Source organism: Mustela lutreola, chromosome 6 (assembly GCF_030435805.1).
Source record: "Mustela lutreola isolate mMusLut2 chromosome 6, mMusLut2.pri, whole genome shotgun sequence".
In the NCBI taxonomy this organism is placed as follows: domain Eukaryota; kingdom Metazoa; phylum Chordata; class Mammalia; order Carnivora; family Mustelidae; genus Mustela; species Mustela lutreola.
Window position 1 is genome coordinate 53,829,461 of NC_081295.1, and position 27,049 is coordinate 53,856,509.

At 37.2% G+C, this 27,049-nt stretch overlaps 1 protein-coding gene and 1 pseudogene across 2 annotated transcripts in view; one reads left to right on the forward strand and one right to left on the reverse strand.

Moving 5' to 3' along the window:
• PPIL4 (peptidylprolyl isomerase like 4) overlaps nucleotides 1-25,333 on the forward strand; it is a 37,748-nt gene extending 12,415 nt beyond the window's left edge. For both annotated transcript variants that reach the window (XM_059177283.1, XM_059177284.1), the window contains 6 exons: nucleotides 3,177-3,301; nucleotides 4,743-4,809; nucleotides 8,783-8,894; nucleotides 10,197-10,293; nucleotides 14,103-14,250; nucleotides 21,643-25,333. In XM_059177283.1, the coding sequence (XP_059033266.1) occupies nucleotides 3,177-3,301; nucleotides 4,743-4,809; nucleotides 8,783-8,894; nucleotides 10,197-10,293; nucleotides 14,103-14,250; nucleotides 21,643-21,894 (801 nt within the window). In that variant the 3' untranslated portion in view covers nucleotides 21,895-25,333. The remainder of the gene's footprint in view (nucleotides 1-3,176; nucleotides 3,302-4,742; nucleotides 4,810-8,782; nucleotides 8,895-10,196; nucleotides 10,294-14,102; nucleotides 14,251-21,642) is intronic.
• Nucleotides 25,334-26,720: 1,387 nt separating this feature from the next.
• On the reverse strand, nucleotides 26,721-26,819 carry LOC131834977 (U6 spliceosomal RNA; annotated as a pseudogene).
• Between the last annotated feature and the right edge of the window lie 230 nt (nucleotides 26,820-27,049).

A 27,049-nucleotide genomic window follows, 5' to 3' on the forward strand; every position in this document is an offset into this window, starting at 1 on the left:
GCCTGCTTCTCTTCCTGCCTCCCACTCCCACTGCTTGTGTGCATGTGCTCTCTCGCTCTCTGAAAAATAATTAAAATCTTTAAAAAAAAATTGATTGAGAGTTCCTGTTGATCAACATCCTTGTCAGCATTTGGTGTTGTCAGTGTTTTGGATTTTTAGCCATTCTAATAGGTGATCCTGTGTTGTTTTGATATTCAGTATTAATAGGTTTCATCTTTTTTTTTCCTTTTAAGTTTTGTTTATATAAGTAATCTTGGGGCTTGAACTCATTACTGTAAGATCAAGAGTCATATATTCCTCCGACTAAACCAGCTGGGTACTGCCATTTTCTTTTTTGAAGTAAGTTCTGTGCCCAGCCATGAGACTTGAACTCACGACCGTGAGATTGAGAGTCATATGTCTACCACCTGAGTGAGACAGGTGCCCCCTATCTTCTGTTTTTATTTTTAAATTTTTATTATCATTATTATATTTTTAATGTGGGGCTTGAACTCATGACCCTGAGATCAAGACCTGAGCTTAGATCAAAAGTCGGACGCTTAACTGACTGAGCCATGCAGGCATCCCTAAGGTTTTATTTTTAAGTAATCTCTACACCCAGTGTGTGGCTCAAACTTAGAACTCCAATATCAGGAGTTACATGTCCCACTGACTGAGCCAGCCAGGTGCCCCCCTTATAGTATTTTAAAGTTACTTTTGACTAAGTAGGGTAGCTAATTCTTTTTTAACTCAATAACCTTTTTTGTTTTTCCTTTTGTGCTTCCTTTAGATGCTTTTCCTTTAGGTGCTTTTCAGAATTTTTACTGATTTGCTCTTTCCCTTACATACTGGGTTATTGCTTATTGGACATAGATTATTATCTCTTTTTTAAATTTATTTATTTATTATTTATTATTTTTTTAAAGATTTCATCTATTTATCAGAGAGAGAGAGAGTGAGAGCACAGGTAGACAGAGGCAGAGGGAGAAGCAGGCTCCCCGCCGAGCAAGGAGCCCCATGCGGGACTTGATCCCAGGATGCTGGGATCATGACCCGAGCCGAAGGCAGCTGCCCAACCAACTGAGCCACCTAGGCGTCCCTATTATCTCTTTTAAAAAAAGGTTTTTTTAAAGTAAGCTTTACGCCCAACATGGGACTTGAACTCATGACCCCGATACCAAGGGTTGTATGCTCTACTGACTGAGTCAGCCAGGTACCCCAGATTATCGTCTTTGGCTTCAGAAACACTGAGCAGATCATACTGGCTCTGTTGCTTATTACTGTTTCTGATTAAAAACAAATTTTTTTTAGGGCGCCTTGGTGGATCAGGCAGTTAAGTGGCTGCCTCAGGCTCAGGTCATTATGCTAGGGTCCTGAGATTGAGTCCCACATCGGGCTCCCAGCTCAGCGGAGAGGCTGCTTCTTCTTCTCCCTCTGCCTGCTGCTCATATACTTGTGCTCTCTTATCTCTCTGTCAAATAAATAAATAAAATCTTAAAAAAAATTTTTTTAAAGTGTGTTTTAAAGAGGAGACATTTTACATGATGTTATCAGAAATTATCTCTGAGAGTTTTTGAATATATGGATAAAACAATATTGTTTTCTTATCTAAAAATCCATGGGAAATACAGTTTTCCCACGATGAAACCAATTCCATCATCATGGTTTTCTCCCACAGTCACCCTCAACGGTTCTTCCGTAGGCAGTGGAATTCCCTGTGCAGTGCAGTAGTTGTCTGTGAAGTTGACTTCAGTTTGGCTGAAGTAGAAGATGATAATGAGGATAAGAGTAAAAAGCTAGAAACACTGTCCAGGAATTGTTGCTGTTTCATATCGAACAACAGTATGAAAGAATGGGACATTACTAGTGCAGAAGTCTAGAGTCACGATAATAATATTTTTCAAAAGTTTAAAAACAAAACTAAAACTGTATTGCTGGGGATACATACTTATGTGGGAAAACTGAAGATCCAGGGGAATGTCTAAAAAAGAAAACCGAAAAGTAGGACATTCGGTATTCTGGGGAGAAAGAGAAAAGCAGAGTCAGTGGGATCAGGGGACATTTTGGTTCTTTTTTTTTTTTTTTTTTTTTGTACCTTGACAGACAGAGATCACAAGTAGGCAGAGAGGCAGGCAGAGAGAGAGGAAGGAAAGCAGGCTCCTGCTGAACAAAGAGCCTAATGCAGGGCTCGATCCCAGAACCCCGGGATCATGACCCAAGCCGAAAGCAGAGGCTTAACCCACTGAGCCACCCAGGCGCCCCGACATTTTGGTTCTTAAGCTAGTTGTTGGCATCATGGGTGTTTTTTATTTTCATGCTTCTTAACTTAGATATACTTTATATAAATTCTTTTTTTAATAGAAGAAATATTTGAAAAAAGTAAAATAGGAGATAAAATTGGGACTTTGAAGCCAGATAGATCTGGGTTCAAATCCCAACTCTTGCATACTGCTATGTGGCCTTAAGTTATTTAATGTTTTTGAATTTAACTTTATTCATTTTTAAAATGGAAACCATGGGTTGTTTTAAGAATTGGTTGGTAGTGTATATGAAGTGCCAAACATGTTGTTCATACAAAGTCAGAGGTGGATAAGTGTTAGCTATTAATATTACTACCAGGAACATTGTAATTTCAATTAAAAAAAATTTTTTTTTAAATTTTATTTATTTATTTGACAGAGATCACAAGTAGGCAGAGAGGCAGGCAGAGAGAGAGAGAGCAGGAAGCAGACTTCCTGCTGAGCAGAGAGCCCGATGTGGGGCTCGATCCCAGGACCCTGGGATCATGACCTGAGCTGAAGGCAGAGGCTCAACCCACTGAGCCACCCAGGTGCCCCTAAAAGATTTTATTTATTTGACAGAGATCACAAGTAGGCAGAGAGGCGGGCAGAGAGAGAGGGGGAAGCTCAGGACCCTGGGATCATGACCCGAGCCAAAGGCAGAGGCTTTAACCCACTGAGCCACCCAGGTGTCCCTGTAATTTCAAATTTTGAAATCATACTTAGATTTCTTTTACTAAGCCTGTAGTAGATTTCTTTTTTTTTTTAATTTTTAAAATTAAAAAAAAATTTTTTTCTGTAGTAGATTTCTAATATAAATTTAGCTGTTTAGAGAAATCAGCATTTTGGGCTAGATAGGGTATTTAGAAAAGAAACAACAAAGGAATTGATTTAAATTTTTGTTTACTTATGATTTAGGTGGGAGACCTACCTGATGCAGATATTAAACCTCCAGAAAATGTGCTGTTTGTGTGTAAACTGAATCCGGTGACCACTGATGAAGATCTGGAGATAATATTCTCAAGATTTGGACCAATAAGAAGGTAATCTCTAGAGTTAGAGATTTTAGAAAAGCTAGGTATTGGTGATTTTCTAAGAACATTTTTTGATGAATCTGTGAATTTTGTAGTGATGGATTTTACAGATAAATCTTTTTACAGTGGGGAAGAAAAATATGTATGTATATGTGTATATGTGTGTACATACAAATATATATACATAAGTACATATATATACACACACACATAATTGATTGATTGTCCCACTTCCAACACACACATTTTTGCTTTAAAACAAGAAGTGAATGGAACAGTTCTCCTCATTTCATGTTTTTAAAATGAGACTTATGGGGCGTCTGGGTGGCTCAGTTGGTTAAATGTCTGCCTTCGGCTCAGGTCTTGCATGGTTCTCGGATCGAGCCCGACATCGGGCTATCTGTTCAGCAGGAGGCTGCTTCTTCCTTTCCCTGCTGCTTCCCCTGCTTGTACTTTCCATCTCTTTGTCAAATAAATAAATAAAATCTTAAAAAAATAAAATAAAACGAGACTTACGATATGTGAGAAAATGGACAAGCTGCATGGTTTTCAATTCCCATCTTATTGGCTCTTTTACTTGATTGAAGTCTAATAGCTATACTTAAGGGTGGAATTTAAGCTTGATTTATATTAAAATTCAAAAACTACAAAGCATAAACTTATTAAACATGTATATATGTATGAATGTGCCTACATTATTTTGTAGTAACATTAGGTATTCTATAATTCATCTACATTTGGACCAGAAGTGAATTATGACTTGAAGGGTTTTTTAGCAGGGGTTTACTTTTGGCACAGGGAAGTAAATAATTTTATCTTATACTTTCTTCAGTGCATTAGAAATTGAGGACTGTAGGCCAAGATTGGGCATTTAGAGGAGAATTGAGATAATTTTGTTACTATACCAGTGAACTATTTTCTTTTAATTGTTATTGAAGAAATTTGGAGGAATATAGTTCCATGGTTTGACCTTTTTTTTATGAGGTTTTGTGTTTTTTTTTTAAGATTTTATTTATTTATTTGTCAGGGAGAGAGAATGAGCAGGGGGAACACTGGGCAGAGGGAGAAGCAGGCTCCCTGCTGAGCTAGGAGCCGGATACAGGACTTGATCCCAGGACCCTGGGATCATGACCTGAGCCTAACACAGTCACTTAACCAACTGAGCCACCCAAGTGCCCCCATGAAAGGTTATTTTTTGAGGATATATTTTTTAAAGGATTATTTGTTGATTGATTTATTTGTGTGAAAGAAAGAGAGGCAGAGGGAGAAGCAGACACCCTACTGAGCAGGACCCTGGGATCATGACCTGAGCCAAGGGCAGATGCTTGACTGAGCCACTTAGGCACCCCCTAACTTTGACTTTTAATTACTGGCTTATTTTGTTCTTCACTTTTGAAGAGTAAAAGTGAATGATTTTTCTTTAAAAGTCACTTTTTCCAAACTTTTTCAGTTGTGAAGTTATTCGGGATTGGAAGACAGGAGAATCCCTCTGTTATGCTTTTATTGAATTTGAAAAGGTAGGTCATAATATATATACTTTAAGTTTATATTTATTTTGTTCTTATATAGCGTTAAAATGTGAAAAATTATAGAACTCCATTGTCTCTGAAATTAGAAAATTAGTTTAACCTTTCTCTAGGCACCCAAGAAAGATAATTTTATATATTCAAATAGAGGGTAAATTCAACATCTTTGGGTGTTAATATGTATACCTTTACATGAGGATCAGGTGCAGTCTGAGTTTATGTGTCTTTGAAACTTTAAAGTTTTAGGTGAAGTCCTTCACATTGTATAAGTGATTTTTCAGCATTGTTTATGTAGATCCATAATTGAGTAATAGAGAACAGGGCTGAGTATAAAGTTCTAGATATTAACCCAAACTCTGTCACTGACCACCTATTTTATGGTGTTTGTCAGTTTGTTTAGAACTCTTATTTCTAGGCATTACCCTCCTTATAAATTCAACTTGAATATTGGATTAAATAGTATCTATAATAATAATGATGGCTTATGTCACTCAGATAACTTTCTTTAAGTCAGGCATTACACTTTTTGACCTGCATTTAACCCTCACAACTCGATGAGATAGGTACTTTCCTTCTTTTCCAAATAAGTAAACTGAAACATATAGTAGTCATGTGACTTGATTAAAATCATGCCACTAGTGAATGTCATAGCTGGGATTTGAATTTAGAAAAGTCTGACTCTGTTCTTATTGCTTTTAGCCACTATCAGAGGCTGTGTCATTTCTTTAAGCAGCATTGGACTGATGTGTATCTAGTTGAAGTTCCTTCTAACTGATAGTTATTCCAGAACATTTATCAAATACCTTCTGTATATCAGGCACTGCGATTCGAAGAAAAAAACTTAGTAGAATTCCAGAGGCCCTCCATATCACTGCTACTTCTAACATCATAGATCTGTTTTGTCTAATTTTAAACTTGATATAAATGTAAACACAGTACGTGTTTTTTGTCTCCAGCATCTTTAGCTTAAGTGTTATATTTGTAAGATTTATATATTGTTACATGTAGCTTTTTTTTTTTTTTTTAAGATTTTATTTATTCATTTGACAGACAGAGATCACAAGTAGGCAGAGGGGCAGGCAGAGAGAGAGAGAGGGGGAAACAGACTCGCCTCCGAGGAGAGAGCCTGATGCGGGCCGGATCCCAGGACCCTGGGATCACGACCCGAGCCAAAGGCAGAGCCTCTAACCCACTGAGCCCTCCAGGTGCCCCGATTACATGTAGCTTTTATTAACCTTTTTCGTTAATTTCCATTGACATGATATTTCATTGTGTGTATATGGATTTTTGTTGCCATATAGTATTTTATTTTATTATAATCTAAAACAATTTAGATTTCCATTCAGCTGTTATGGACACTTGGGTCCTTTGTAGTTTTGAGTCATTATGAATGGTTTTACTGTAAACTATTTCTTTCATATGTTTTGGTGTACATATATATGCATTTCTGTTGGGTATGTACCTATGAGTGAATTGCTAGGTCATAGGACAGTTGTGGGTGTAGTAGATTATTTCAGTCAGTTTTTCAGAGTGGTTATACTTTTTTTTTCTCCAAAGTGGTTATACTAATTTTCACTTCCATTAGCAATGTATGAGAGTTCCTGTCATCTTGTATCTTTACCAGTTCTTAGTATGATCAGTCTTAAATTTTTATCCATTCTAGTGAGTGTGTAGTGGTATCTTAATGATGGCTTTATTTTGCATTTCCCTTGTTGTGCCCCCTTTCATATGATTATTGCATTTGGATGTCCTTTTTCTTAATTTTTTATTTTTTATTATTAATTTATTTATTTGACAGACAGAGATCACAAGTAGTCAGAGAGGCAGGCAGAGAGAGAGGACGGGAAGCAGGCTCCCCTCTGAGCAGAGAGCCCAATTCGGGGCTCGATCCCAGGACTCTGGGATTATAACCTGTGCTGAAGGCAGAGGCTTTAACTCACTGAGCCACCCAGGCGCCCCTGGATGTCTTTTTTCTTTTTTTCTTTTTAATCTTTCTTTTTTTTAAAAAAAGATTTTATTTATTTATTTGACAGACAGAGATCACAAGTAGGCAGAGAGGCAGGCAGAGAGAGGAGAAAGCAGGCGCCCCACTTTTTGACTGGATGCCTTTTTCTTGATTTATAAGGATTGTTTACATTTTCTGGATATAAGCTTATTTTTTAATTGTATGTGTTACAAGTATCTTCTCTATAGATTTGCCTTTTCACCATTTTTAATAGCAGCTTTGGATAAGCAGAAATTTCTGATTTTTAGTTCAGTTTGTCAATATTTTTCTTACGGCTAGTTTTTAAAAGCTTTGCCTACCCCACAGACATGAGAATATTCTCCAGTGTTACCTTTAGAAGGTTTGCTGTGAAATTATCTTTCCCATTTAGATCTGTAAGTTGATTTTTCAGTGTTATGTGTATCATATTAAATTTCATTTTTTCTTACATTGGATAACAAGGCGACTCATAGTTTATTAAAAAGGTTTTCCTATCCACACAGCCTGGCAGTGCCATCTTTGTCATAAATCAGGTGCCTACATAAGTGTGAAGTATCTGAGAACTTTCTCTTTAGAGAAGTGGTGCAGTGATGCAGTTATGCCTGTCCAAGTATATAGATTCGTCGAGCATGCATTGATTGTTGGGATGTCTGGCTGGCTTGGTCAGTAGAGCATGCGACTCTTGGGTCATGAGTTTGAGCCCCATGTTGGGTGTAAATGTTACTTAAAAAAAGAAATATGCTGATTGCTTATCATGTGCCAGATGATGTTCTAAATGATGTAGTACAGAGATAAATAAAGCTTGGTTTGTATCTTTATGCAGTTTATAATCCATTTAACTCTTGACATACATGGTAAATAAATAAATTATAACTAGTTTTTTTTTTTTTTTTTTTTTTAATCTTCTCTGAACTGTCTCCAGTAAGTTGTGAGCACACCACCAAAGAATATGTTTCCAGAGTGCCTGGGTGGCTCAGTGGGTTAAGCCTCTGCCTTCAGCTCAGGTCATGATCTCAGGAACTTGGGATCAAGGCCCACATTGGGCTCTCTGCTCAGCGGGAAGCCTGCTTCCCCCTCTCTCTCTGCCTGCCTCTCTGCCTACTTGTGATCTCTCTCTTGTCAAATAAATAAAAATCTTAAAAAAAAAAAAAAAGAGAATATGTTTCCAGGAATATAGGAGATACTTGTTCAGTGCTGGGTTAAAATGCATCACTTCTAATCTTCAGATGTCAGAAATGGAGATACCGGGTTTGTGAAGTTGTTGACAGGAAGAATCTTTATGTAACACGGACCTTGGTATCTCTGGCCCACAGTCCATTATCCACACCCTTGGGAGTAGCTAAGTTTCTGATTTCAGGTTTTTTCAGAACTTAGAAAGGTGAAGTGTGTATGTGTGTGTATGTACACACACGTCTATGGACTATATAATACTCTTCTGGGTCAGCACTCTAATCATTCAGAGAATATTTCTGCACTGAAACTAATGCATATTGACACTAAGTGGAATAAATCAAGGCCATGGTCTTCTGTTGGGTCCAATTTTGTTGTCAAATGGATTTTTAACACCAAGTTTATAACAACAGCTTTCAACTTTCAGAGTATTTTCGGGTTTTGAATGAAAGGGTTTGTGAAGGGACGTGGACAGCACAGTTTGTAAACGTATGTATGTCCACTACAGTCACACTGCCTCAGCTCAAGTCGTGGCTTTCCCCTTTGCCAGCTGACCTTTGGCAACTTCCGCACCTTTCTAAACCTATGTGTTCTCTTCAAGAAAATGGCAATAATGGTAGGTAGTACTTCATACGCTTGTTATCAGAGTTAACTGAGCCCATAGATGCAGAACTTGCAGCAGCATCTGGGGTGTGACAGACACTCAAAATTAGTGTTCATAACAACACGTGTGGTATTTTCAGTATTTGTTCTCGCTGCAGAAATCTTTCCCATGAAGATTTATGCTTGAGTTTTTATAATTACTATCAGGAAGAAGATTGTGAGAAAGCGTTCTTCAAAATGGACAATGTACTTATAGATGACAGAAGAATACATGTGGATTTTAGCCAGTCTGTTGCAAAGGTTAAATGGAAAGGAAAAGGTATGTTGTTCAGCTTCCTTTGTTTCTGTTCACTGTGGATGTATGTGCATGCGTGTGTGTTTGTGCTGTACCTCCTTTGCCTTAGTGCTGTTTATTAGGAGAAATGTTCATTGATGGAACTTCTGCCATTTATGGTTTCATGTAGCTGATAACAAGAATCTAGGGTACCAGGGGAGTGTGTGTGAGTGTATATTTGTGTATTTAAGCTGATGGTGAATATATTCACTATCTTTGCGTTAAAAATTATAATTACCCATTGCAAACGCGGCATATTTGCAAAGTAATGATTTTGGTGGTTGTGGTGGCTTGGTTCTCCTAGGAGCAAAACTCTTAAGTTTTCTTCAAAGTTTGTTTTAGTTGTCATATGGTACAAAATTGAAAAGGTGGTATAAAAAACTCTCCCTTCCACTCTTGCCCCTCATCTTTCCAATTTCCCTTCCCAGAGGTAACCGCTCTTATCTGTTCTTGTATTATTTTCCACATATATTCTTTGAACATACATACAAATATATTTACTTTATGTTAGAATTTCCTCTTATTTCATATTTTTATTGCCATGTAGGTTTCATGTATATTTATAGCTTTTTCTTTTAAAAAAGGAAGTATGTATATTTTGTACATATATTTTTCAACTTGGGAGTAGAGGGGCTGCATAGGATGCTTTTTCCTGGCCCTGCCAGTGAAGGCCAGTCAAGACGTAACAGTAGGTCCTGTTTTTCTGAAGGGATTGTTGATTTCATTTTTGGCACTTGGGAGGGACACTCCCTTTTCACACCCTTTAATGAACATCTATGTACATTCCTGATGTTGTGCTATCTGCTTGGTGCTCTGTTGAGATTTTGGTCCATGTCTCTTTTGACAGATCAGAGAAGTTTAAAGCCTCACTTATTCCAAACTTCTAAGCCTCTCAGATCTCAGACTCCTGTCTCAAGCCCTCAGTTTCCTTTGGACCTAAATTTCTCATGGAGTTAATGGCTCTACTTAAATACTGCGTTATTTCCCAGTGAATGTATTCACTTCGTAATTGAGGATTTTCAAGTTTGATGTTGTAATACTCACACACATCGTTAGGTGGCAATGTACAGCTACTTAGCAAAATGGGTATCTGATTTCATTTTAAAATAGTAATGGAGAATGAATTACTATTCTTTTGTTTTCTTCTCAGCCTTTTTCTGTCTGCCAATATATATGCCACTTATAAAATAGCTGATATATTGTATGTCTTACAAATTAGTTTTTGTTCTTCAATAAATTAGTTGAGTTTTCTTACTAAGTCTTTTTTCTTTTTTCTTTAATAAATAGGTGGGAAATATACCAAGAGTGATTTCAAGGAGTATGAAAAAGAACAGGATAAACCGTCTAATTTAGTTTTGAAAGATAAAGTAAAGCCCAAGCAGGAGTATCCTTTACAAGAACCAATTAGCTGCTGTGGATAGACTATCTACTCTGTACATCTATCTACACAGTAGAGTACTGTGTAATATGTTAAAAAAGTCACAGTCTGTAGAAGACAAGGTTTCTAAATCTGGTGGTTTGTGAAGACATCATTTAGATTATTGTAGTCCTTTTTCACCATCTTACATATACTTTTCTTTCTTTGGTATATTCTCTAATGTATGAAGAAGGTTAGGGTTGACAAAATCTCTGGCCTAATTCTTTTCCCTCCTTACTCTTAGGTTAAGATTAACACTTACTCTGAAATCTTAGGTAAGATTCATATTTTGTATATAATTGTAATGTTTTAAATTTCTCATACTCAGATATTTTCTTCATATAGGTACGCTAAATTCTTGGTGTTAACCTTTTGCATAATATTTAACTTCTTTGGAGATGGTGAATATGTAGATTAATAAAATCCTGTTGTTCTCTTACATGATTAGGTTGCTTCTTTCTGCTTAGTACATTGTCAGTCCAGCAACAAATATTTATTAGGCTCATATTTGTATGCAAGAGTTGGTTTTTTAGGATTAAAAAAATCCATTGACTTGACCATTTAATTTAGGTGCTTCCAAGTTTTAGGTTGAGACAAGTAAAAATCAATGAGACATACTATTTACATTATGTCATTTTAATTTGTTCATTGATATTCTCATTATAAATCTATCACTCTACACATTGCGAAAGTGATGATTTTGTGATTCTTTCTGGTAAATGGTTTCTTTGTTTCCTAATTTCTGTTGATGTTTTAGGGATTCTCTTTTCCCACACTGTCTTAGACATTTCTTTTCCAAGTATTCATCAAGGAAAGATGAATATCAGGTTGACTTATTATATACTCATTTTAAAAAATGTGTTGACTGTCTATAATGCATAAAGCATTGTAAGGCATAAGAGGTGGATAAAGTCTGAATTGTACTGACCTGAGGAGGAAGCTTTCACATGTAAGCACACCAAACAGTGAACAAAGATTTAGTCTAAAAAGATGAACAGTAGGGTGGATGTGATTGAAATATTAAAATTATAAAAGGTCTGGATAGAATACACTTGAGATTTATTTAACAGATCTTTGAAATTAAATTTAGGCTAGCCACTGGGGTGCTTGGGTGGCTCAGTTGTTAAGCTGCTGCCTTCGGCTCAGGTCATGATCCCAGGGTCCTAGGATCTAGCCCTGTATCTGGGTCTCTGCTCAGCGGGAAGCCTGCTTCTTCCTCTCTCACCATTCCGCCTCCTTGTGTTCTCTCTTAGTGTCTCTCTCTCTCTCTCTCTCTGTCAAATAAATAAATAAAATCTGTAAAAAAAAAAAAAAAAATTAAGCTAACCATTAATAGCTGCAGCTGGCAGATGTGTAGGGCAAATAAAAGGAACACAAGGCGATGTCTTTTGTCTTTCTCTCATAGAAGTAAGTAGTCCAGGTTGAAAAAAATGAATATGTAGTCATAAAATGTTTTAAATTCAAGGTGATAGATTACTGAAAGTTAAAGAAACCAGGCATGTTGGAAAATAAATCTGTAGCCCAGTACTATCCACTAGAACTTTCTACAGTGGTGGAAAATATGTCCACCCTCCAGTGTAGCTACTAGCCCCATGTGGTTTTGAGCATGTGAAAAGGACTGAGCAACTGGATTTTTTTTTTTTTTTAAAGATTTTATTTAAAATTTGGGTGGCTCAGTGGATGGAAGCCTCTGCCTTAGGCTTAGGTCATGATCTCAGGTCCTGGGATTAAGCCGCACATTGGGCTCTCTGCTTGGCAGGGAGACTGCTTCCTCCTCTCTCTCTGCTTGCCTCTCTGCGTACTTGTGATCATTGTCTGTCAAATAAATAAATAAAATCTTTAAAGAAAAAGATTTTATTTATTTGACAGGCAGAGATCACAAGTAGGCAGAGAGACAGGCAGAGAGAGAAGGAAGCAGGTAATAGCCATTCACATACACACATAATTGAAACAGAAATGCCGTGGTATTTTTATTAGGTGCCATCTTCTCTGTTTTCTATTCTACCTTATTACAAAATGCTGGCTGTGATGCACTAAATGGATTTTGGACAGAAGGAGCTGCATGTGTACAGCAGCACAGGAAGTGAGATCCTGGGCAAGGGCTGTTGGATCCGTACCTGAAAAGGAGAGGCTCCAGAAGCTACTCTGGAAGCAGTGTGATGTAATATAAAGGAGAAAAGAAGTTAGAGATAATGAAGTAGGAATAGGATATGGTGCAGGCTGACTGGCTGTCTTTAGTCATCTTGTGAAAAGCCAAGCCTGTTCCATGTTACATAGAAGTGAGACGTCCCAGAGGAAGGCATAGGGCTTCGGCGTTGTGAAAACAGACCCAACAACGCTAGTCCTGAGGGAAGCGTGTCCGCCATTCCTCTAGTTGCACATGCCTCTAAAACAGCTCGCATGTTGGGCTTCCTCCAAAGCTGTTTTTTTTTTTGAAAACCGCTATTCCGGCCCTTGTCAGCCTTCCTCAAATAATTTGAGATTATTTTCAACAGAGAGTGCAACAGTTTTATATTTTCTCTTATTCCAAAACATAATAGTATATTAGAGAAAATGCCTCTGAATTAAAACATATTACCATAACTTTTATAACACATTTATGTGTGGGCTTCTGGGTGGCTGAGTGGGTTAAGCCTCTGCCTTCAGCTTAGGTCATGGTCGTAGGGTCCTGGGATCGAGCCCCGCATCGGGCTCTCTGCTCAGTGGGGAGCCTGCTTCCCCCTCTTCTCTGCCTGCCTCTCTGCCTACTTGTGATCTCTGTCTGTCATATAAAAAATTAAAAAATCCTTAAAAAAATAGCACATTTATATGAAGTTAAGACAGGATTCACTCACGTCTATAAATGTGGAGTCACTGTGTTGTATACCTGAAACTAACACAATATTGTATGTCAGCTACACTTCAACTAAGAAAAAAAAAATCCACTCACAGTTTACCTAGACAAATGATAGTTTTCTCATTGTTTCTTTCAAATCTTGATCTTTTATGTTTTGTAAAGTTACGATTACCATATGGTATAGACAATTTTTATTTCAAGCTTTTTCCACATTTAATTTTTCATAGTCAATTTTCTGGGTGTTTTTGTAACATTCATTTATCATTGCTAGTAACTTCTTTGTAATAATATATCTTGTTGAAGTATATTTAAGAATGTCTTTATTACTAGGCTTTTGTTACTCTCAGTTTCTGTTATAAAAAGTAATTGTTATGTATACCTTTATTTAACTTATTTTAACCTTTTATAAATTCTTCCTTCAATTTAAATATGGCTGTTGTGAGGCCTTGCTAAATATTCTCCTATAGAATTGAACTAACTAGTACTTGAAAAGAGAGGTCACATGAATGTCTTTTATCTCCTGTAGCTCCTCTGTCATTGGGGTTTGTAATATCTTAACTTTTTCCAGTGAAACATGTACTTCATTTTCTGAGTTTAAGTTTTTTTCATTATTGACAAATAGGTTTCCTTATTTTTTATGGCTGCTTAAATTTTCATTTGTGAATATAGGTTTCTTTGCCCCCTGGTTTTTGTTTTTTTTTTTTTTTGCCCACTCACTTGCCAGTTGTTAATTGTTTACTTCAGGACAGGGTCCTTCCCATTTTTCCCCGAAAGAAAATATGAAGTAGTTTTGTTTCAGAAATAAGTTCTATGCTTGTGAGGTGTTTTTTGCTTTAAAAAATTACCTTTAGCCTCATGGCCTCCTTCGTTTACCAGATTCTTACGTTTTGTTATATTATCAGTGTCAGTTCTCATGTCTGTCCTTAACTAGTTGCTGCAGTGCAAAATATGATCTTGTGCTAGATGAGCAAGCAGAAGATTCAAAATCAAGTCATTCACACACAAGTAAAAAACACAAGAAGAAAACTCGTCACTGCTCTGAAGAAAAAGAAGATGAGGACTACATGCCAATCAGAAATACCAACCAGGTACTTGTAATGTCCAGCCTTAGCTGGAGAGAGAGAAATATTTCATCCCTCTGTAAATTATTTCTTAGTGGCATAATATAGGGGGTGCGGATATAGTTCTGAGCAGGGTGGTTATGTTCCTAACTCTAGTACATAGAATGGTTTCTCTGGGGTAAGGGACTTGAGTGTTCAAGAATATAGATCACAAATGGTAAAAGATTGTCTTCAGAGTAACTTAATATGTCTTCAGAGTAACTTAATATCAGAGTAACTTAATATTGTCTTCAGAGTAACTTAATATCATTCAGTTCCATATTGTGAAACGAGTGATTTCTGAACCTGTGGATACTTACTTACTCTCATCAGAAGCAAATGTGGTGCTGAAAAAGTGCTCATTTTAACTTATCACCTAGTGTTATGGATAGTGCTTATAGCTCTTGAAGTTTTTTTCCTTTATTTTTTATTATTTTTATTTTTTAAAAGATACTTATTTTCAATTATTTATTTATTTATTAGATTTTTTAAAAAGGTTTTATTTATTTATTTGGCAGACAGAGATCACAAGTAGGCCAAGAGGCAGGCAGAGAGAGAGGAAGGGAAGCAGGCTCTCTGCTGAGCAGAGAGTCTGATGCAGGGCTTGATCCCAGGATTCTGGGATCATGACTTGAACTGAAGGCAGAGGCTTTAACCCACTGAGCCACCCAGGTGTCCCCATTTATGTATTTTTTAAAGATTTTACTTATTTATTAGAGAGAGAGTGCACAAGCAGGGGGAGTGTCAGGCAGAAGCAAAGGGAGAAGCAGGTTCCCTGCAGAGCAGGGGAGCCCAATACAGGCCTCGATCCCAGGACCCTGAGATCATGGCCTGAGCCAAAGGCAGTTGGTTAACCAAGTGAACCACCCAGGTGCCCCAAGATTTTTATTTATTTATTTGAAAAAGAGAAGGTGAGAGCAGGGGCAGGGGGAGAAGCAGACACCACTGCTGAGCAGGGAGCCTGATGCGGGGCTCCATCCCAGAACCTTGGGATCCTGACCTGAACCAAAGGCAGACACTTAACTGACTCAGCTCCTTAGGAGCCCTGCTCTTGAAGTTTTAAGACCTGTGAAACATTTATGCCCTTCTGTATTGTGTATCTGAAATAAAAAGAGCACTCATAGTTAACTTGATCATCCCAAATGTATTCTTGAACAATACTTGTTCTTTTTTTTTTTTTTTTTTTAAAGATTTTATTTATTTATTTAACACAGAGAGAGATCACAAGTAGGCAGAGAGGCAGGCAGAGAGAGAGGAGGAAGCAGGCTCCCCGCTGAGCAGAGAGCTCGATGCAGGACTTGATCCCAGGACCCTGAGATCATTACCCGAGCCAAAGGCAGAGGCTTAACCCACTGAGCCACCCAGGCGCCCCACATGTTTTATTTTTAAAGATTTACTTATTTGTGTGTGTGTGTGTGTGTGTGTGTGTGTGTGTGAGAGAGAGAGGACCATCACAACAGGGGGAGGGAAAAGAGACAAGCAGACTCCCCACTGAGCTCAGAGCCTGACAGGGGGCTTAATCCCAGGACCCTGACATAGGACTTGAGCAGAAGTTGAAGTCAGACGGTTGACTGATTTAGCCACCCAGGTGCCCTAACAATACATTTTTGGAGACCATGGTACTAATAATTCCTCAAAGAAAACTGATTTTCTCTTAGGGAGAAGTCATTTCTAGCCTGTGTTTTGGCTCTCCATTAAATGAAAAGCAAATTACGTGATAGCTCCTTGCTTTTGTGTTACCACGGGAGGACTTTTGAGCTAGGCGTGGTGGGTAAAGAGATTTTAGTAGGCAGAGGTGAGAGGGAGAAAATTCAAGATGGGGGAATGGCCCATCAAGCAAAGACCCAGAGAAGGAGAGATGTAGGATGGTTGGCAAAATGCAGGATTGGCTCTGGAAAAGCGAGGTGTAAAGTTTCTGCACCACTAGCCATTGATGTGGCCTCCACAAGCTAACTAGCTTTCTGAGCCACAGCCGCCGATTTCAGTCTTATGTGAAATTGAGATTATACTTACCTCACAGGTATGTTGTTAAGATAAAGTGAAGAAGTATGTGTGTGCACACATTTTCTACACTGGCTGTTATTTTACTGTTAAAAATTACTGTGTTTTAAGTCAGAATAGTTTCTGTGGTAAGGCCATTCACTGGACTCATTTCAATTAATTTGTTTCTTTTCAATATTTAGGGATTGCTTTAAATAATTTTTTGTGTTTTGTAGTTATAAAAATTTGTTGTATGCTTCCAAAGTATAATCTACGAAGTGGTATGTGCAGAGAACCTAGATTCTGTCCCTGCCCTGCTCCCTTTCTTCTGCCCCCCAAGGTAACTGCCCAGTGTGCTTCATGGATTGTTCTTCACTTTTAAAAAATTTCAGCTGATTTGTATTTTATATATATTCTTAGTTTCCTCTATTCTAGATAGTATGTATTCCTACTCCTTGGTGTTAGCCTGTGGACCTTTTTCCACAGCCTTTTTGCTATTTATTATTATTATTATTATTTTTAAAGATTTTATTTATTTATTTGACAGATAGAGCTCACAAGTAGGCAGAGAGGCAGGCAGAGAGAGAGGGGGAAGCAGGCTCCCTCCTGAGCAGAGCATGCGGGGCTCGATCCCAGGACCCTGGGTTCATGACCTGGGCTGAAGGCAGAGGCTTAACCCACTGAGCCACCCAGGCGCCCCGCCTTTTTGCTATTTAATGAGTCCCATCTTTAATGCACCGCCATAAGCGTGTAAGTCACACCTTTCCTCTGTTACTCAGTTCTCCCAACTAAGACGCACATGCCTCAGTGACAGCTAGTGGCATCTGTGTGCTTGACAATGTGAAGTGGATACGATTTTCCCCATTTTACAACAGGGTGAAAACTGAAGAGTTTAAGTGACTTTCCCGGTTTTTCAGAGCTGATGAGTAGCAGAGCCACAGTGTAAATCCAGACTTGCACTCCTAGCCATTGCTCTGACCTGGAGTACATTCTGGTAGTTTTCTCCCCTAAATTCTGTTGCTATCCTACTAAAATTTGTCTCCTAGTGTAATATTCCAGTGTGATCTAACTGGCATGTCTCCCTCTTAATTTTTGTACTGTATTGGTTTAGTCTAAGACCACCCCAGTCTTTTGAAATAGTGGCTACGTCACATTTCTATGAATATTTAACACGTTTTCCACTAGAATTCCTTTTCTCACCCCCTGCATCACCCCCAACCACCGTGCCGCGTGTTGCTTTTAGCTACGGCTTCTCATCCTGTACTTGTACATAGAATTTTCAGTGAATTTAGGTGTGAGATACATATTGGTGTATTTGAAATAACCAGAGGTCTAAAAAATCCAAAATCTGGCTGCATTTTAAGTATGTGTTTCCCCCTTCTTTTTGTACATCTTTTTTATCCTGCTGTTTGATTACTTAAAACTTTACAATAGAAAATATTTTTCTTTTTTGGCATGGAGTAAAAGCCATTAAGTAGTCTTTGGGGGGAATGTTGTTAGAATTAAAAAAAATAATATTAAATTATTTGGCAGTTATAAAATTGTTAAGTTCCAAATAATAATCTCTTAACTTATTTCTCCCCTCAAAGCAAATTTTTTTTGTCTTATATTTTGATTTAACAATACAAGTACACTAATTTTCTTTTTCTTCCCAATGAAATAGCATCTGTATTTAAGATTTTAGTGGGCCCAATTTTTTGTCTTATTATTCTGGTTTTTATCCTTTTGATTTCAGTCTCAAAAATATAATTCTTTAAAGGGAATTTTCAGTACTAGTTCATCCTCAAATGTAGCTCAGGTTTTCCTGTTTGTTGGTATTTTGCTTGGTGAGCCTAGTTTCCTAAGAATGTTTTAACTTATTTCTTCAAGTTCTTTGTTTTTTATTGAGTGACAGCCTCACTGTTCAATTTGAAAACTTCTCTGTTTAATTTTTCCACCTCATATCTTAATTCAGAGATGGTTACTATGTTGTTGAGGTTTGGGTTTTACTGGAGTTTCGGAAAGTGAGTTTTGGGCTGTGGGTTGCCTGGCGGAGAGGATGCATCCTGGTAGTCAGTTCTCCTCTGTGGCTTTCATAGGTGGTTATTTTCTTATAACTGGAGACTCTGTTTTTGCTGTCATTTTAATCAGTTAATGTTATTTTAGTGATTTAGATTTAACTAAGTCTTTGATTTAGTCCTAGAGACCTGAACAAGGATAGCTTTTAGTTTAGATTTTTTTTGGACTGCTTTACATGAAATCATTGGATAGGTTAAGGTGATTGCTTTAAATTGGCCACTTAAAAAAATAAATAAATTGGCTATTTTGTGGTGTTTCTTTCTTTCCTTTTAAGCCACATACTATTTTTGTCATTTTGTCTTACGACTAAAGGGTATAAAATGATAGAATTTTTTAAAGTTTGCACTGGAGAGGGCTGACAGCTCATCTAATTCATTGCCTTTCCCTTAGATGTAAAGATTTTGACCCCACAGGCCTGTGGCCTTTTATAGTTTAACGAGAGAGCTAGAATTTTAACATTATATTGATTCAGTCAGGTATGGGGTTTTTCATTGTTCTCTACCATCCCCTTTCAATTTTGTATGTCAAGTGACTGATCAGTTAAATTTTCTCCACCCTGTATAGATCTCTTGAGTTTCACTTTCCTTATTTTCTAGAATGAGGGTAATATTGTATTCCAGAAATACTTAGCACTGTGCTAGCACACACTTAAATGTGTATTCTAATATGGCTTCATCCAGCCTCCTGACCTTTTCCCCTTCGTGCACATGGTGCTGATTCTTCCTTTTCAGTTTTCACTTCCACTCCATGCATTAGCCTTCTTGCAGCCCATCCACAGCCAAACCCACTCATTCTTTGAGGTTAATCTCAAGTCCCAACTTCTCTATGAAACCTTCCCTGGTAAATCTAATCTCAAGATTATTTCTTGTTTGACACGTCTCTTAACTAACAAAGACCATTTTGAACCTAGAACTGCCAAACTTTAAAGTGTGTAGCTTCGAAAAATACTCCAAGTAGGAAAGGCTTTTTTTTTTTTTTTTTTTTAAAGATTTTATTTATTTGACAGGGAAAGGGAACACAAGCAGAGGGAGTAGGATAAAGAGGAGCAGGCTTCCTGCTGAGCAGGGAGCCCAATGTGGGACTCGATCCCAGGATGCTGGAATCATGACCTAAGCAGAAGGCAGACGCGTAACAACTGAGCCACCCAGGCACCCCAAGTAGGAGAGGTTTTAAGCTTTCAGTGCATTTCAGATTTTCACTTTCATCAAGTTTTTCAGAGAATTAAGTACTTTATAATCTTTTATCTCTTTCTGTTGTATTTTAAATACTCAAAGCACTTAAGTGCCTATTTGTATAATTACTGAAGATTTTATAGTTCTGTATCAGCCGTCTCTCCATTTTAGAAGTTTGTTACCTCATCTAATACAGGACTTAAGTAGACAGAATAGTACATAGATATTTACACTTTGTGTATGTTACAGGAAGCACAAAAAATTCTTTTATCTAGGGCTGTCATATATTGCTCGAAAGTAGTTGTTAAAGAGTTAAACCATTCCTCTGGGACTTTATAGAGTGAAAAGAACTATTGGGATTGTGCAGGAAGTCATGAAATGGTTTACAAAGTTGTATTCCACAAACACTGATTACAACAATCCTGTTAGATCTATTTTCACATGCTGCAGTCTCCATGCCAGGTGTAAGGTACAGTATCTAGACAGTATATGGAATAATTATGAATAGTTACGAATCCTTAAAACCCAGTCATTAACCATGGGTATTCATCACTCTAGATTTGAAACCTTGACATTTACATCTACTGTAATAATGTCTGTGGTAGATAGAGTTGGGAACCTTGGGAACTCAATCCTTAGGATTTTGCTTTCCTCTGAGAGTAATCTTTTAAGGAAGTTGAATTTTATGAACTGTCTCTTTAAAGAGCAGTGGCTCTGGTCTCTTTTAGATTTCAGCCACTTGCTGAGATTCTCATTGTATTTTATTTATTTTTTTAAAGTGGGCTCCATGCCCAGGGTGGAGTCCAAGGTGGGGCTTGAACTCACGACCCTGAGATCAAGACTTGAGCTGAGATCAATAGTCAGATGCTCAACAGACTGAGCCACACAGGCTCCCCTGAGATACTCATTTTAATTAGGGATAGAATACAAAGAGAAATAGAATTGTTGTAACTAGCTCTCTTCATATAGGAAAATTATTACTGTTACTTAATTAGTAACAGTAACAGGCTCACCTGCTTAAGATTCTCTCCCTCTACCCCTCTCCTCTCTCTGTCTCTGTCTTTCTCACCCCCTCTAAAAAAGAAAAAAAAAAAAGTATTTAATGTATCTACTCTGTTGGCCCATTGTTTCTTAACTCATTTTTAAGAAATATGTAAATAGAGGATTTTATTTGTTTATTTATTTATTTTAAGACTTATTTATTAGAGAGAGAGTACATGCATGTGAGTGGGGAGGGGCAGCGGGAGAGACTCTCAAGAAGACTCCCCTCTGAGGGTGGAGCCTGACCCCAGTCTCTGTCTCCTGACCCATGACATCGGGACTTGAGTCAAAATCAAGAGTCTGATGCTTAACCGACTGGGCCACTCAGGCATCCCAAGAAATGATTTTAGTAAAACACATATATCAGCCTAATGTAAACAAGGAAAATATATTGAAGATTTGGAGAGAAGCTGTTAAAAAATAAACACTTTAAAAATAATCACTCAGGCGCCTGGGTGGCTGTTGGTTAAGCCTCTGTCTTCAGCTCAGGTCATGATCTCAGGGTCCTGGGATCGAGTCCCACATCGGGCTCTCTGCTCAGCAGGGAGCCTGCTTCCCCCTCTCTCTCTGCCTACCTCTCTGCCTACTTGTGATCTCTCTGTGTCAAATAAATAAATAAAATCTTTAAAAAAAATAAAAATAATCACTCAGACCAAAGTATTCAGTGTTTTCTTTTTAGACTGATTGACTTGTTTAAAGCATCTTCTGTCCATGTTATTTAAATGTCTTCTTTTTAGGGTTTTTATGGGAATTTTAGTAATTCCATTGCTGATCAGTTGGGGGAGTAGAGAAGGGGGAGGTAGAAAGGTGACTAGCCACAGCCAGAATTGTTGGTATTGTGATTTTCTCTAAACACTTGTTCTGATTTCAGTTCTTTGTTTTGGGATCTGATCCTTCAGTTCAGCTGAAGTAGTAGATAGAAAGCAATGATATTGATAAGAAAAATGATTAAGTCTTTCTGAGTTATTTTTGCTAATTTAGAAGGTTCTCAGCATTAGTGGTAGTGTTCAAATTTGAGCTGTTACAGCTGCTTGGTATGGTAGACTTTCTGAGTTTTATTAATTGACAGTACCTACAAAATGATTATTTTATGGATTCACTTGTAACTCTCTCTCCATTCCTTTGACAGGATATCTATAGGGAGATGGGGTTTGGTCACTATGAAGAAGAGGAAAGCTGTTGGGAGAAACAAAAGAGTGAAAAGAGAGACCGACCTCAAAACCGAAGTCGTAGCCGATCTCGAGAAAGGGACGGCCACTACAGTAATAGTCACAAATCCAAATACCAAACCGACCCCTATGAAAGAGAACGGAGTAAAAAGAGAGACCGAAGTAGGAGTCCCAAGAAATCCAAAGATAAAGAAAAATCTAAGTACAGATGAAAAATGAAGAATCAGACCTGAGTGGCTAATGTATTTACTGTTGTCTAATGTAGAACCTCAGATATTCAAATTTTGTGTCAAAGCCCTTAAAGACTCTGCTCATTTTTTTTTTTTTCATCCTAGGGTTATGGCCCCTTTCAATTGATTCTGATTGTATAGGGCACAGAAAGACTATAAAGAACTGAACATTTTTGGGGGTATACTTTTTTACACTAATTTTATTGTTATACATAAATAGTAGTCTTCATTTTTAAAGTCTTTCACATTTCCCACTCTTCTTTTTTTTAATGAAATATTTCATACTTAAAAATTCACAGACATGTATATATAAGGTATAAAGAATAGTAAATATTTGTGTGCCCATGAGCCAGCTTAAGAAATAGAAGATCACCTGCATTTTAGAAACCCTCTTTGTGCTTTCTCCTCAAGTGATGATTATTCTGAATTTTGTATTTGTCATTCTTTTGCTTGTTACAGTTTTACAACAGTGTATGTATTAAAAAATGTTAAATTTTGTATGTTTTTGAATTTTATATGTGGCATAATGTATGTTTACTTCTGTGACTTGCTTTTTCAACTTAGTATTTCTTTAGAGAGTCATTCATTTTTATTGCTTTATTGCATCATATGAATAGACCACAACTCTCCCATTCTGTTAATGAACATTTGGAGTTGTTGGTTTGTTTTTGGTTTTGCTGTTGCAAACAGTGCTGCTGTGAACATTCTGTGTCCAGGAGTGATATTGCTCGCTCGTATGATGTGGATATCTTCATCTTTACAAGATAATGCCAAATATATTCTGCAGTAGCTGAACCAGTTTATTCCCAGACCAGCGCTATGTGAGTTACCTTTGTTTTATACCATCTTGAATACTTCTTAGTTTCAATCTTAAATTTCACCAGTGTAGTGGATGCTTAGTGGTACCTTCTTGTGGTTTCCAGGAAGGAGGTTAATATTATTCTTATATTTGTTCTTCTATATGTAACTCGTTATTTTTCTCTGGCTGCTTTTTTCCACCCTCTCCCCACCGCTGCCAGCTGCTTTTAACATTTTCTCTTTATCACTGCTATTGTGCAATTTGATTATAATGTGCTTGGTATAGTTTTTTCATGTTTCTTCTGCTGGGGCTGTTTCCCTACGGGTTTATGGTTTTCACCAAATTTGGAAAAGCTGTGGGTATTATTTATTTAGTTACTTTTTTCTGTCCCTCCCCTCCTCTCACTCCTTTCCCAGGACTCCACCGACTTGTATGTTAGGCCATCTGAGGTTGTCACACATTATACTGATGCTCCATCAGTCCTTTTCTCCTATTTCATAAATTGAATAGTTTCCATGGCTGTGTCCTCAAGTTCATTCATCTTTTCTCCTGAAGTATCTGATCTGTTAATCCCATCCAGTGTATTTTTCACCTTAGGTACAATATTTTGATTTTAGAAGTTCCATTTGGGTCTTTTTTATATCCTCCGTGCTTTTTCTTAACAGGCTCATGCTTTCCTCCATTTTTTTTTTTTTTTTTTTAACACCTGGAGTACATTAATAATAGCTGTTCTAATGTACTTGACCATTCTGTCATCTGTATCACTTCCGGTCTGTCTCTGTTGGTTAATTCCCCCCCCCCCCCACCCATTATTAAGTTGTGATTTACTTTGCATGCCTGGTAATTTTTAGATTTTATATTGCTGGATACTAGAGTTTTTGTGTTCCTTTAAATATATTGAGCTTTCTCCGGAACATAATTAAGTTACTTGGAAACAGTCTGATCCTTTTATAGCTTGCTTTTAAGTGTAATGAGGTAGGACCAGAAGAGCTTTTCAGGCTAATGTGGCCCACTACTGAGGTAACACCCTTCTGAATAATCTCCCTTTCACTTAGTCTCTTCAGAGATTTCTCCTCTCTGGCTATTGGGAACGAGAACTATTGTGAGTCCTATATGAACTGGGTCCTAGGTTGTGCTGCCTACTCTCTCCTGGTGGGTCTTTTCCACCTTTAGGTGGCTTCCGCATGTGTATACACCAATGAATATTCAGCTGAAGACTGGGGCAAACCCTCTGCAGATCTGGAACTCTTCCTTCTGTATTTCCCTCCTTTTTCTAGTACTCTGCCCTACAAACTTCATCTTAGCTCCACCAACTCTCCCCCTCCCAGAGACTCCCAGGCTCTTTTGAATCACATCCCTGTCATAGTCCTACAGTGTGGAAACTGCACATCAGCTCAGGCAATTGTCGCTTTCTTGTTTTCCTTCTCTCAAGAATCACTGCCCTGCACTGTCTGCTGTCCAGTATCTGAAAAACTATGTAGTATATACTTTGTACAGGTTTTTAGTTGTTTAAAATGGGGAAAGTAAATCCTGGTCCTGTCACTTTCTTTTTGGCCCAAGTGGAAATCTCAGTATTTAAATTTGCATTTCCTAAATGCTAACAAGATTGAGCATTTTTTTCATATGTGTTTTATTAATTCCTGATGGCTCCCTCTGAAAAGTTTTACATGTCTTTTGCCCATTTTATGTGAAGTTACTGTCTTCTTACAGAATTTTATGGACTGTGGATACTAATCCATTATTACCATGAGATGTTATGAACATATTCTCTCAGTTTGTGGCTAATTTTTTCACCTTCCTATTGATGCCCTTGGAAGAGCACAAGTTACGAATTTCCCCTCAACTTTGTAATATGAAAAGCTTCATACATATATAGAAACACAAAAACAGTGAACATCCATATACCTTCCATCCAGATTTAATAGTCAATAACTCTTTGTTGTTGAACAGTTTGTAAGTAAATTGAAAATATCATGACCTTTCACTTTTCAGTATTTCACCATGCATTTCCTAAAATGCAAGCAAGCATCCTGTTTAATCACAATATTATTATCGCATTTGAGACAATTAATAATAAGGGCTCCTGGCTGGCTCCGTTGTTACAGCATGCAGCTCCATATCAGGCAGCCTGACAGTGGGATAGAGATCACTTAAAAAAGTAACAATAATCCCGTAATATATAACACATAGTCAATACTGGAATTTCCCTGATTGCCTCAGGAATGTCATTTTTAGGTGTTGATTTGTTTTTAAACCCAAACTCAAGGTCCAGGCCTTGCATGTTGCTGTCATTTTGTTTTCTTAATCTAGAAGAATTTCTTACCCATCCATCCCACCTCTTTTTTTTTTTTTTTTAAATGACATTGACTTTTTGAAGAGTTCAGGCCAGAATATTTCACAGAATGTTTCAGATTTGGGGAATTATTTGGTGGTAACTTCATGGTGTCTTCTAACTCTTCTATTTCCTATGAACTGGAAGTTAGGTCTAAATGTTTGATTAGAATTAGGATATATATTTAGGCAGAAACTTTTAAGTTGAATGTCAAATTTATTAGCCTTTCTCTGTGTGTTTTGTGATTTTTGCATTTTAAGATATCCTTAATAAAGATATTCTACATTCTAGCTCTCTTCCTGCTGTTCCCCTTGCTTGTGTTCACTCTCCTTGTCTCTCTCAATGTAATAAATAAAAAAAAAAAAAAAAAAAAAAAAAAAAAGATATTCTACATTCTAAAAGTTGTAAGTAAAGCTTTTTTAAAAAAAATTTTATTTGGAAATGAAAGAATGGTTTGGCATGAATAAATCTATCATTGTAATTCAATGCATTAAAAGAATAAAGTGAAAGTGATTATTTTATACATTTAGAAAAGATATTGATAAAATTCAATACTCATGATTTTTAAGATACAATAGTAAGGCTTTGTTTTTCACATTTAACTCTTTATCTACATTGTATGTGTGTATGTAGATGGTTTGATATAATGAAAAAATATCACTCTAAAAAAAAAAAACATGGATACAACCAGTTGTCCAAAATCCATTAGTGAATGGTTCATCTATTCCCTGTTGATCTACCCTTCCACTTCTGTCATATATGTTTCCATATATGTGTGGGTTTTGTTTCATGGGCTCTCTAGTCCATTGGTTTATTGTTTATCCCACTACCAGTATCAAACATCTACATTTCTGTGACTATAGAAAGTCTGTTTTTTTTCTTACAGATTTTATTATTATTATTATTATTATTATTTTATTTTTTTGACAGAGCAAGAGCGGGAATACAAGCAGGGAGTGGGAGAAGGAGAAGTAGGCTTCCTGCCTAGCAGGGAGCCTGAGCAATCCCAGGACCCCAGGATCATGACCTGAGCTGAAGGCATACTTTTGAAGGTTGAACCACCACGATGCCCCTAGAAAGTATTTATTTAAGCAAGTTCCCCCACCTGCTTTATTAGTAATGCCTTTGCCTTTTTTTGTTGTTGTTTGTGTGCGATTTTGAAATCAACTTCCCTGGTTTCTCCAAGAATTCTGTTAGGATTTTAATTGCATTTGCATTAAAACAATAGGAACTTTCATGGAAAAAAACATCATCATAATATTGAATCTTCTTTTCATAAAAATAGCATAGCTCTAGTTTGTTCTTGAAACTTTTAAAATTTTCCTTACGGAATTTTTGCTCTTTTGTTGAATTTACTCCTGGTTTCTATACCTTTTATGAATAAGATTCTATTCTATTATAAATAGTATCTTTTTTTTTAATAAGACTTTACTTATTTATTTATTTGACAGAGCACAAGTGGGAGCAGCAGGCTCCCCGCCAAGCAGGGAGCTGTATCCCAGGACCCTGAGATCATGACCTGAACCAAAAGCAGACACTGACCTGACCAAGCCACCCAGATGCCCCTAAATAGTATCTTTTAAACGTATGATTTTGTTTCCTGACCTATGAGGTCACACTTATCTTTCAACTTTTTATTTTGATATGATTTGAGATTTACAGAAACATTGCAAAAATGAAAATACAGAACACTTTGCTAATTCTCATGTCAGTTTTGTGCAGGGTCCATGCTAATCTCTGGTCCAATTCCAGTATATGTGCTACTGAAGTGAGTACACAAGTTAATGTTTTTGATCACTGCTCTTATATCCAGCCATTTTACCAAAGTCTTATATTTAGAATTGGTCTCTAGGGTTTTTGGGGTCTTCTATGGGGACAATAATGTTATTTGCAAATACACTGGTTTTTTTTTTTTCTTTTCTTTCCCCATTCAGAAGGTCTGAGATGCAACAGCCAAGTCTGTTGGTGACTAAACCCTTTGTTTTTATCAAAAGTGCTTTTAATTC